At 33.6% G+C, this 12,364-nt stretch overlaps 1 protein-coding gene across 2 annotated transcripts in view; it reads right to left on the reverse strand.

The window, feature by feature from the left end:
- Positions 1-12,364, reverse strand: part of MON2 (MON2 homolog, regulator of endosome-to-Golgi trafficking) — a 120,741-nt gene that overhangs the window by 11,264 nt on the left and 97,113 nt on the right. For both annotated transcript variants that reach the window (XM_060165669.1, XM_060165668.1), the window contains 4 exons: positions 11,064-11,124; positions 9,803-9,926; positions 6,449-6,656; positions 3,899-3,981 (listed from right to left, as the gene is read on the reverse strand). In XM_060165669.1, the coding sequence (XP_060021652.1) occupies positions 3,899-3,981; positions 6,449-6,656; positions 9,803-9,926; positions 11,064-11,124 (476 nt within the window). The remainder of the gene's footprint in view (positions 1-3,898; positions 3,982-6,448; positions 6,657-9,802; positions 9,927-11,063; positions 11,125-12,364) is intronic.

The raw sequence follows: 12,364 nt of genomic DNA on the forward strand, positions 1-12,364 counted from the left end.
AGCGGGATTTATTCCAGAGATACAAATTAATTTCAACTGCAAATTAATCAACATGATACACCACATTAACAAAATGGATAAAAGCCTTATGATCATCTCAACAGATACAGGAAAAGCATTTGACAAGATTCAACGCCTATTTTTCTAATAAAAACTCTCAATAAAATGGATATAGAGGACTGTACCTCAACAATAATAAAAGCTGTATGACAAACCCACAGCTAACATCATACACAGTGGTGAAAAATTGAAAGCCATCTCTCTAAGATCAGGAAAAGGACAAGAATACCCACTCTCACCACTCTTATTCAACATGGTATTGGAAGTCCTAACCAAAGCAATTAGGCAAGAGAAAGAAATAAAAGGCATCAAAATTGGAAAGGAAGACATAAAACTATCACTATTTCTGGATGACATGATTTTATATATAGAAATCCTAAAGACTCCACCAAAAAACTGTCAGGAATAATAAATGAATATATTAAAGTTTCAGGGTATGAAATCAACATACAAAATCTGTTGCATTCTGTACACTAGCAACAAAGTATCAGAAAGAGAAATCAGGAAAACAGTCTCATTTACAATCGCAGCAAAAAGAATAAAATACCTAGGAACAAATTTAACCAAGGAGGTGAAAGAACCTGTACACTGAAAACTATAAGACACTGGTGAAAGAAACTGAAGAAGATGCAAAGGAATAGAAAGATATTCCATACGCATGGACTGGAAGAATTAACATTGTTAAAATGTCCATATTACCTAAAGCAATCTACAGAGTCAATGTAATCCCTATCAAGATCCCAATGATATTTTTCACAGAAATAGAACAAAAAAATCCTAAAATTTATATGGAACCACAAAAGACCCTGAAGAGCAAAGCAATCCTGAGAAAAAAAGAACAAAGCTGTAGGTATCACACTCCCTGTTTTCAAATTATACTACAAAACTGTAGCAATCAAAACATCCTGGTATTGCCAGCAAAACAGACACACAGATCAATGGAATTCAGTTGAGAGCCTAGAAATAAACCCACACATATATGGAAAATTAATTTACATCAAAAGAACAAAGAACATACAGTGGAGAAAAGACAGTGTCTTCAATAAGAGGCGTTGGGAGAACTGGACAGCCAGACGCAAAAGAATAAAACTAGACCACTATATTACTTATCTTACACCAGACACAAAAATCAACTCAAAATGGATTAAAGACTTGAATGTAAGACCTGAAACCATAAAAATCCTAGACAAAAACATAGGCAGTACACTCATTCACACTGGTCTTAGAAATATCTTTCTGGATATATCTCCCCAGGCAAGGGTAAGAAAAGCAAAAATAAATAAATGAGAGTGTATCAAACTAAAAAGCTTCTGCACAGTAAAGGAAACTGTCAACAAAATGAAAAGATTACCTACCAAATGGAAGAAGATATTTGCAAATCATTATATCTGATAAGGGGTTAATATCCAAAATACATAAAGAACTTATACAACTCAACAACAAAAAAACAAACAACTCTATTAAAAAATGGGCAGAGGATCTGAATAGACATTTTTCCAAAAAAGACATATAGATGGGGCTTCCCTGGTGGCACAGTGGTTAAGAATCCACCTGACAATGCAGGGGACACGGGTTCGAGCCCTGGTCCGGGAAGATCCCACAGGCTGCAGCAACTAAGCACGTGTGCCACAACTACTGAGCCTGCGTGCTGCAACTACTGAAGCCCGCGTACCGAGAGCCTGTGCTCCGCAACAAGAGAAGCCATCACAGTGGAAGCCTGTGCACCTCAACGAAGAGCAGCCCCCGCTCAACACAACTAGAGAAAGCCTGCGTGCAGCAACGAAGACCCAATGCAGCCAAAAAATAAATAAATAAAATAAATAAATTTATTAAAAAAAAAAAGACATACAGATGGCCATAGGCACATGAAAAGATTCTCAACATGACTAATCATTAGGGAGATGCAAATCAAAACCACAATGAAATATAACCTCATGCCCATTAGAATGACTACTATTGAAAAGGCAAGAAAATAACAAATGTTAGAATGTGGGGGGGAAAGGGAATCCTTATACAATGTCAGTGAAAATGTAAATTTGTGTAGCCACTATGGAAAACAGTATGGAGGTTCCTCAAAAAATTAAGACTAGAACTACCATATGATCCAGCAATTACACTTCTGGGCATTTATCTGAAGAATACGAAAATACTAATCTGAAAAGATACATGCATCCCATGGTCATCATAGCATTATTTACAATAGCCAAGAAATGGAAACATCAATGGATTAATGGCTAAAGACAATGCTCTATACACACACACACACACATATATACATATATATACAATGGGATACTACTACTCAGCCATAAAAAAGAAGGAAATCTTGCCATTTGCAACAGCATGATGGAACTTGAGGGTATTATGCTAAGCAAAATAAGTCAGATGGAGAAAGACAAATACTGTATGATTTCACCCATATGTGGAATATTTTTTTAAAAAAATAATAAACAAACCAAACCAAATAAAAACAAACACATAGATACAGAGAACAGAGTAGTGGTTACCAGAAGGGAAGGGAGATGGGAGAGGGTGAAATGGATAAAGGGGGACACCTGTAGGGTGATGGATAAAAACTAAACTTTTGGTGGTGAGCACAGTAGTGTAGTATATACACAAGTAAAAATATAATGTTGTACACATGAAACATATAATGTTATAAACCAATCGTACTCGATAAATAAAATAATAATAAACCACAAGGAGGTATCACTTCAAACCTGTTTGAATGGTGTCATCAAAAAAAGAAGAAATATTAAGTGTTAGCAAGGATGTGGAGAAAAGGGAAGCCTTGTGCCCTGTGCATGGGAATGTAATTTAGTACAACCACCATGAAAAACTGTATAGTGTTTCCTCAAAAAATTAAAAATAGAACTACCATATGATCCAGCAACTCCACTTCTAGGCATATGTCCAAAGAAAAAGGAAACAGGATCTCAAAGAGATAACCACACTCCCAATGTTCATTGTAGCATTACTCACAATAGCCAAGACATAGAAACAACCTAAGTGTCCATTAATGGATGAATGGATAATGATGTGCTACATGTGTATATGTATATTTATATGTATTTGTAAACACACATATACACACACACACAACAAAATATTATTCACCCGTGAGAAAGAGGAAAATCCTGCCTTTTGAGACAATGGGATAGACCTGAGGGCATTATGTTAAGTGAAATGTCACATAGAGAAAGACAAATACTATATTATGATATTGCTTATATGTGGAATCTAAAAAAGCTGAACTCCTAGAAACAGAGGGTAGAATGGTGGTTGCCAATTCTGGGAGGGTCAGGGAAATGGGTAGATGTTGGTCAAAGGGTACAAACTTCCACGTATAAGATGAATAAATTCCAGGGATTTAGTATACAGCATGGTGATTACAGTTAATAATACTGTGTTATATACTTGCAAGTTGCTAAGAGAGTAGATCTTAAAATGTTCTCAGCACAGACAAGTAATGGTAATTGTGTGACATGATGGAGGTGTTAGCTAACACTTCCATGGTAAACATATTGCAATATAAAAAGGTATCAAATCAACAAGTTGTATACCTTCAACTTATACACGGTTGTATGTCAACCACATCTCAAAGCTGGGGGGAAAAAAGTCAGCAAAATTTGCTTAAAATAAAGAAAACATTACAAAGTAATTTTACTTAATTGATATCCTAATGGACTTGCTGCTTTGTTGTCATAAGGTCTGGAGAAAAATGTCTTATAGCTGTTATGCTCCTAAAACTCAGTTAACTTAATAGTAGTATAAAAATACAACACAAATAGAACATAAATGTTATAAATTTAGAATAACTGAGTTTCCAAGCACTTACCATTCTCAGGCTGAGTTTTCTTAAGTGAATCAATGAGAGTACTGACTGCTTTTAAGACAAATATGATTTCTGTTACTTGTTGCCTAAAAAAAAGATGGGAAATTATTTCCATCAAGATTTCAAGATATGCCATGTGTGTTTTGTACTAAGTTATACAAATAGACATACTCTGGAAAACATTAAACACAAAACAATGCAAAGTTAATATTAGTTTTAAATTCTTATAAAAGAAAATCATTTCATTAACATGTACTTCAGTGTGCAATTAAGATTTATAGTTATTCTAAGTTATCAACATTAAAATGGAGGAGGCAATCTACTCATGCAAATCTAAATTTATTAGTAAGGTATTTCATAGAACTACTTCAAATTAAAACACTGTACAAGATGTGCTTTTAAAACTTCTACAGCAGTTTTTCTTTTTTTTTTTTTAACTTATTAGTACTAAAAGAGATTTGCCAAAGCTTAAAGGGAAATAAAGATCACTATTACCCCCTTCACATATTTTATCATGCTGTGAAAAGTATCTTTAAAATCACAATAGTACTTATTTAACTTTCTAAAACAACAAATAAGAAATATGCTCAAAATCAACCCCAAGGTGACCCTGTTTGGAGACATTAGCAATGAAGAATAAACTTGGAGTAAAGGACCAACAAGAGTAGTTTGATTTCTTTCTTTATCCTTGCAGAAATATATCTCTTCTGCTCTATAGTCCTCCCCCACACCCTACTCCTGGTATGAATCTGTGTTATCACTCAACAGATAAGATTTTCCTAATACTATGACAGGGTACTATTTCAAGCCTCCCTTTGTAAGTATACAAATATTTTATTGTGTTGCAGTGTAGCTTTTTAGAAAATAATGCAATAATACTGCATGAAACACAGGATGATACAATATAACAACTATAAATAAGACTCAATTTAAAGCAATAAACACTTAAAACACAAAAAATGAAGGAAAGCTGCTTTCTGAAATCGAATAATATCTTATACTCCAATAAAAATATTCCAATCAAGGCAACTCCATTACTGCTTTTCCAAGTATGCTTCAGAGGTCAATTTTAATAAATCAATTTTCAATCATGACAATAACCAAATTATTAACATGTCTTTGGAATGTTTTTGTATAAAATCCACTAGGAGGTATAATTTATGTTCTAGAAATTCAAAATACAGTGGATGCTAGAAGTAGAAATACAAATGGCAAATAAGCATTGGTAATTAAAAAAAGAAAAGAAAAATTAAAAAAAAGCGGATATTTCTTCATTCATCAAATTTTTAAAAAGAAAAAATAAGTGATAAAGTGGCAAATAATTTTAAACTGCTAAAAATTGAGGGAAAAGACAGTCATATACTCCTGGGAGAAAATAAACTGATAGAAGTCTCTAACAGGCAATTTTTAATATATATCAAAACCTTTTAAAATGTCTGTATCTTTTGACAGGTCAATCCCAACTCTGGAGATTTATTCTAAGTAAATAAGAATGTAAACAAAGACTTAGGGTTACTGATTTACTGCCTTATGAGATGGGACCTGGAATGATTTTCCCAACTCTTTCCTGACTTTGATAACTTTGTCTTCCAATATTATTTTCTGTTTCCTTCTTTGATAACTTTGTCTTCCAATATTATTTTCTGTTTGCTTCATTTGCTTTGCCTTAACCTCTAAGTTACACATTAAAAAATAGATTGGAGGGGCTTCCCTGGTGCCACGGTGGTTGAGAGTCCACCTGCCGATGCAGGGGACACGGGTTCGTGCCCCGGTCCGGAAAGATCCCACATGCCGCGCAGCGGCTGGGCCCGAGAGCCATGGCCGCTGAGCCTACGCATCTGGAGCCTGTGCTCCGCAACGGGAGAGGCCACAACAGTGAGAGGCCCGCGTACCGCAAAAAAAAAAAAATAGATTGGCAACATAACTGCAATTTATGATTGTATTTTTTGATGAATTCTGATATATACCCCAACTTTGATTAGCCTTGGCTTAGCAGAAAGACCTAGATCCCCTTCAACTGGCATGGCATGACTACATGAGAAGCAAATCAGTTTAGGTACAAGGGGTTAATTAAGCAAATTAGATGAAAAGAAGATCTAAGATATGGCTAGATGACTTACAGAGAAACCTAGAAATAACTGTAAAACAAATTAGGAAGTTCATAAAGTATGATTTATCTATTATTTTCTCTCTAGAGAGATTCATGATCATGTGTGCATACAGATCCACAAGTCCTTACCCAGAAATCCTTGAGAAGATGTATTTTAGAATTCAATTTTTTTCGAATTAAAATAAGTAATTTGGTATATATACCATATATTACTTAACCTCCATAAGCAGTATGAAAAAGCACCCCATAATAAAACACAGTAATATATCTGCAGCAAAACTTATGAATATTTACACTGTATGGGATAAATAAAATTATAAACAGCCTCAGGTTAAGTTCAGATCACTCATGAAAACACTTGATTTCCAGAGCTTTTTAAAAGTATTAATAACTATGACAGTGTATTTCCTTCTTTAATTAAAAAAATACATATATACATATACCTTGGAAGAGGGCATTTACCACTTAGTCTTTCATCCTCTATATAACGATGTAGTACATCTTGAGACCTCTTTAGAAGCACTGAGAGTGCCATCCGTGAGATGTAGCCTTCTTGAGGTGTTGTGACTTTATTGCTGAAGGAAAACTGGAGCAGTGTTTCAAAACACATTTTAGAAAATTCTTCTCTCAAACGAATATCAATCTCTGCTTCTGTAGAATTAACAATGTTTGATGGTTAATACAAGGTTAAATAAATACACCTTAATACACGATTCTTAGCAAACTAGGAACAGAAGGAAATTCCTTAACTGATAAAGAGCATCTATGAAAAACTTATACCATACACACACACACACACACACACACACACACACACACACACACACACAGAAACAGTTTTCCTCCTTGCAAGGTCAAAAAACAAGGCAAGACTATCCACTCTCATCACTTCAACATTTGTCTTGTCTTGGTCTTTTTATACACTTCTACAGCACTAGAGTACCTCTCAACAATCTTCTACATGGTCAAACTTGGAATAATCCGTTTGTCTGTCTGTTTCTTTTTTTCTCTTGGCAACATCTTCCCTGGACCCTGACCTCTGCTCCAGTCTGGACTAGTTGCTCTCTGGACATACTGTCCAGTTATATCCTGGAACTAGTCTTTGGCCTCACCCTGCGAGTTGTTTTTTTCCTCTCTTGTGTTATATCTTACTTTCTAGACCTCATGCTTTCCCTTTTTTTGATTTACTCCTTTGTTTTCACAAGGCATACTCTGTAGTACCTGAGAAAGTGAATGGGAAGTAAAAATTTTGAGACCTTACATTTCTGAAAGTGTCATTTTACTGTGGTACTCAAAGTGTGGTTCCTAGCAGCATCAGCACCACCAGAGAACTTGTTAGAAATGCAAATTCTCATGCCTCACCCCAGACCTACTGAATCAGAAACTCTGGGGTTACAGTCCAGCAATGACTTCACTCCAGGTGAGGATAATGCACACTGACATTTGAGAATTACCATTCTACACTCCTCACTTGGCCAACAGTGGGCCTAGGTATAAAACGCCATGTTAAAAATCTTTTCCATTTATGACTATGAAACCATAGCCTCAATGTCTCTGAGCATCCAGTGTTGCTGAGAATTGCAATGTCCTTTTGATACAACTCTTTTGTGTTTGAACTTTTTTCTTTTCTTTTTGAAATCTTTTAGCATCTTCTCTTTATTTCTATTATTCTGGTATTTCATGATGACATGTCTTATTGTGAGTCTTTTTTCTTTCACTATTCTGGGTACTGAGAGACCACTTTTAATCTGCAGAATTGTATCTTCAGTTTGTTTCTTTGATAATTTCCTCTCCTAGCTTTTCTCTATTCTCTCTTTCTGGAAGACCTATTGTCAGATGTTAGATCCCTCGGATCCATTTTATTTCTTTCTTCTCATACTGTCCACTTGTTTGTCTTTGCTCTACTTCTGGGTTATATTTTCTTAATGTTTTCTTCCAACCCTCCATTGAACATATTTCAGCTATCATATTTTTAGCTTCTTTGAGCTCTTTCGTGTTCTGATTGTTCCATTTTAATATCATTCTTCTTGTTTCATGAATGTAAAATCTTTTATCTCCTTAAGCATCCTAATTATATATTTTTTTAAATAAATGTTTTCTATGGCTCTGCATTTTATCTCTTTCCTACCAGTTTCTTTCACCCTCTCTTCATTTGTTTTGGTCTTTCTCTTTTGTGTTGGAAGATTTCCTCAAACGCCTGTGAGCTGTGGCTGTCAAATCATACTTAAGAGCAGGGGACCAAAAATAATCACTGGAACCTCTGTGTTTATAGCTTGGTCTTGTTTATTAGCAGGAAAGACTCTGTATGTATATGTTTAAAGAAAAGTCCAAGTTAAAGCTGAGAAATTTGTGTCCAATGGTCAAGTCACTGGAAGAACATACATGTACCTTCTTTATCTTGGTACATTTAATATTATAAATGGCAAGAGGTATCATCAGAAAACTGCTAGAAAAGTATACATGGTAACTTGGTAATCCTTACTTAGCTTAGAATATTTACATATAATTATAAACATGGTTCTTAAAATGTATTTTATAAAAAATTTATCTATAATTTTTAAATATTCTTAATAAAAAGCTGACTAAATTAAGATAAATGGACTTCAAAATTTTTTCTCTGAGGTGCTAATGTTTTCAAACCTGTACTTTACCAGATTAATTTTAAAAACTGTCTGGGCTAGGAAAAAGAACCAGTTTGTGAAGTAAGCAGTATCTAGTGGTCAAACTGTACATAGAAATGCTCTTTAAAGTGTTTACCACAGTTTAGTAGAATTTAGTCACAGCTCCAGTAAATTCTGGGGACAAAGGATATGAATGGCACAAATTTAGAACTTTTTAATTATCTCACCAAAAAAATCACATTACGGTGCCATGATTACATTTAACACTTGAGCATAGGTTTAAAAAAAAGAAATAATAGCAAAAACCAACTTACATCTCATCTCCCAATATGGTACATCAAAAGAAGCATGTGGTTCTTTTTAAGGATGAACTTTGGTCTCCAGGCTTAAGACTGTGGGCAATTATTTTCAACCTTTCTAAACCCATTTCCCCTCTGTAATACAGTAGAACCTATCCTCACAGAAATGTTGTGAGGGATGAGATTAATATTCTAGCATAACCCTGCACATTGTGGTCATTCACTAAATCTTAGTTCTAACAAATGTTAAGGATTTTTTTTTTAATGAACTAGCTCTGCAATTATAGTCCTGAGAGGTTGGTATTAATATCTTTATTTTACAGATGACAAAACTGACACTTAGGGGGCTTCCCTGGTGGCGCAGTGGTTGAGAGTCCGCCTGCAGATGCAGGGGACACGGATTCGTGTCCCGGTCTGGGAAGATCCCACATGCCGCGGAGCGGCTGGTCACGAGAGCCATGGCTGCTGGGCCAGCGCGTCTGGAGCCTGTGCTCCGCAACGGGAGAGGCCACAGCAGTGAGAGGCCCGCATACCGCAAAAAAAAAAAAAAAAAAAAAAACCACACTTAACCAACTACTAAGTGGCAGAATACACATTCATTACCTCCCAATAATCCATGACTTCACAAAACTGGTGATTTATGTCAGCCTGCAATGATTTAGGTGGATTCCATAAGTGCTTTGCAATTTAATTCATCACAGAATATTTACCACGTTTTCCCCTCATAAAGCTTAATATTCTATATCACATTCTTAACCATTCTCCTGTTTACATTTATCACAATTGTAGGAGTAAACATTTCTAGTAGAAGTCAGCTTCTTCAAAAGTGCTTCAATACTTATTAACATTAAAAAAAATAAATATTGAAATAACATACCTGTAAATGAAGATGACTGAGAATGTATTGATCCCTTATTAAGCATAGTCATTATCTGACCAACAAATTCCTTAGGAATAAAATTGGCATAAGGTAGTATCTCAGTGCTGATAAGCTGAACTACCTAAAACAAAAGATGCAAATTCAAAGGTATTTTTTTTTCTTGAAAGAGACTAACTCAAATGATAATTTCTAGAGTAAAATTTAAATTTTATTTTAAAAGAAAATCAGTTAAAGAATCTTTCTTAATAGAAGTATACAACCATTTTAATGTTAATATGCAGGATAATAAGTCTGTTTCCCTCATCTGTCTTAGTAAATAACTTTATTACGAAATAGTCAATACTATAAACTGTTTACTATACAAAAACTTCAATAAATTTTGATCTGCAACATGATAAATGCAAAGAGAGCTCTGGAGAAAAAAATCAGCATATGAAATGTATCCATGTTAGAATAAAGTATCTAAAACAGGGTTAAGAACATGATTTAAATCTCCTTTTAGAACCATAAAAATGCGCCATTAAGAAGTTATATTCATTTTTGTTAAATAGTTTATTTCTAACATACAATGTGTGATTTTGCCTTTTGAAGAGAAAGAAGAAAAGTTTGAGGAGAGTTTTCAAGAGTTAACATAGCAATGGGACAAAAGGCAATATTTTGCATCTATATATCGATAGGATGCCTATGCTTTCTATGTAATTTATTTGATTTGCTTTATTTAAAAGTTCCCTTATCCCACTTAAAGGGAAAAAATAACCCCCCCGAACAAAAAAAATCCATAACCAAAAACTACTTCTTTAAATTCCAGTTATAATCAGCAAAATATATTCTTTAAAAAAACATTCATTATTTACTTCTACATCTGGTTAAAAATAAAAAATCTGAGCAACTTATTGATTAATTTAAATACAAATATCTGATTTGTCAAACTATAAAGTATGCTCTCAAATACATGCTCACTGACTGATGGATTTATTTTACTAAACCAACTGTTTTTTAAAATTATTAAATGGACACAGCTAAGTATCTGGACAACACGCACACAGCACAAAGCTAACAAATATAAGAAATTAATTTTTTAAATGTCAGTGCTTTAAAAATTAAACTTTAACCTTTGTGTTTTAATGCTCTTAGGTTCAAGCTCAACCTATCACTTTACTTTTTTTTTTTTTTTTTTTAGCAATTTTACAGTTTCAACATTTCTACTATTTGGTTTTCATAAATGGTCACAGGAAAATCTTTTAAATAGCTTCCTCACCTCAACATCAATACTTTCATTTCTTTGAAATTCTTGAATAGAGAGGTTATCTGGAGGTATGCTAAAAGAAAAATAAATAAAAGACTTGATTTTTAAAGGTAAAATATCTCCTTAAAATACAAACAGAAAATAAACAGAATTCAAGTATCAAAAAAATATATTTTCTCACCCAAGTTAGAACATTATCAGTTATTTAAAAGAACAGTATTTTTAATTAATTAGTATAAATGACTAAGCTAATTACAAACATGAAATTCTAGCTACAAAAATAATTAGTACAATCTTGAACTAAATAAAACCTGTAGAACAAAACTTCTTTTAATACTATGAATGAAAAATGAAGAAAAGTAAAGATATTATCATCTGGAGTTACAGCAAAAATTACCACTGTGACAAAAACTGAATTCACTTATATTGCTAGTAATTTCAGAGAAAGTTAAAAGAGCCTTGGTCAAGATGCTGAATTATTCATTCAGCAACAGCCCACTGCGCATTAATTTGTAATAAATACAGTATACTAAATATCTTTACAGTAAAAGAGAACATCTGGAAAGAAGTGGACTGATTCAGACTTTCTAAAACAGAACAGTGTTCCAACAAGATCAGAATAAATCAACAGTTCCGAGGGAACCAAAGCTAATTCTAGACCCTGTGGCTCTGAATAAGAATGAGCAGTATAGTTCTATTAAACTTATGAAACAATGAAATATTAAGCACTTAAAAACAGCTGAGAATAGGATGGTAATGATTATAACAATAATAATGACAGCAAAAATTAGAAAGCCAGCCAGTGTATTATGAGCTTTATTTACATTATCTCCTATGTTCCACAGTAACCACATGTATTATCATGTAATTGACAGAAGAGGAAACTGAAGGTTCGAATGGCTTAGTAATATGACCAAGAACACATCGTAAATAAATGACAAGGCCACAATTTGAACCTAGATTTATATGATATTTGAGCCTAAGTTCTTTTCTTTTATAAAAGTTATAAATGTAAAAACAGTATTATCATATTTAGATTTAGAGGTACAGTATAGAGTTTTGTATCTAGAGCTATTTTTGCTCTATTTGGTATTATTTGGTTTATCTAACCACAGGTATTAAAATACACACACACACAAAGACAAATACCAACTGGCTAACTATTGTACTAATAAAAAAAAGCTTATCAGGAACATACAGTATTAATATTATTGGGATCACATATCAGAAACACTGAACCTTATTTTTTTTTGAGACTTCCAATTTTTAAAATAGATTTCATTTATTTATTTGTTCATTTTTGGCTGCACTGG

This window comes from Lagenorhynchus albirostris, chromosome 11 (assembly GCF_949774975.1).
Source record: "Lagenorhynchus albirostris chromosome 11, mLagAlb1.1, whole genome shotgun sequence".
NCBI classification, from domain to species: domain Eukaryota; kingdom Metazoa; phylum Chordata; class Mammalia; order Artiodactyla; family Delphinidae; genus Lagenorhynchus; species Lagenorhynchus albirostris.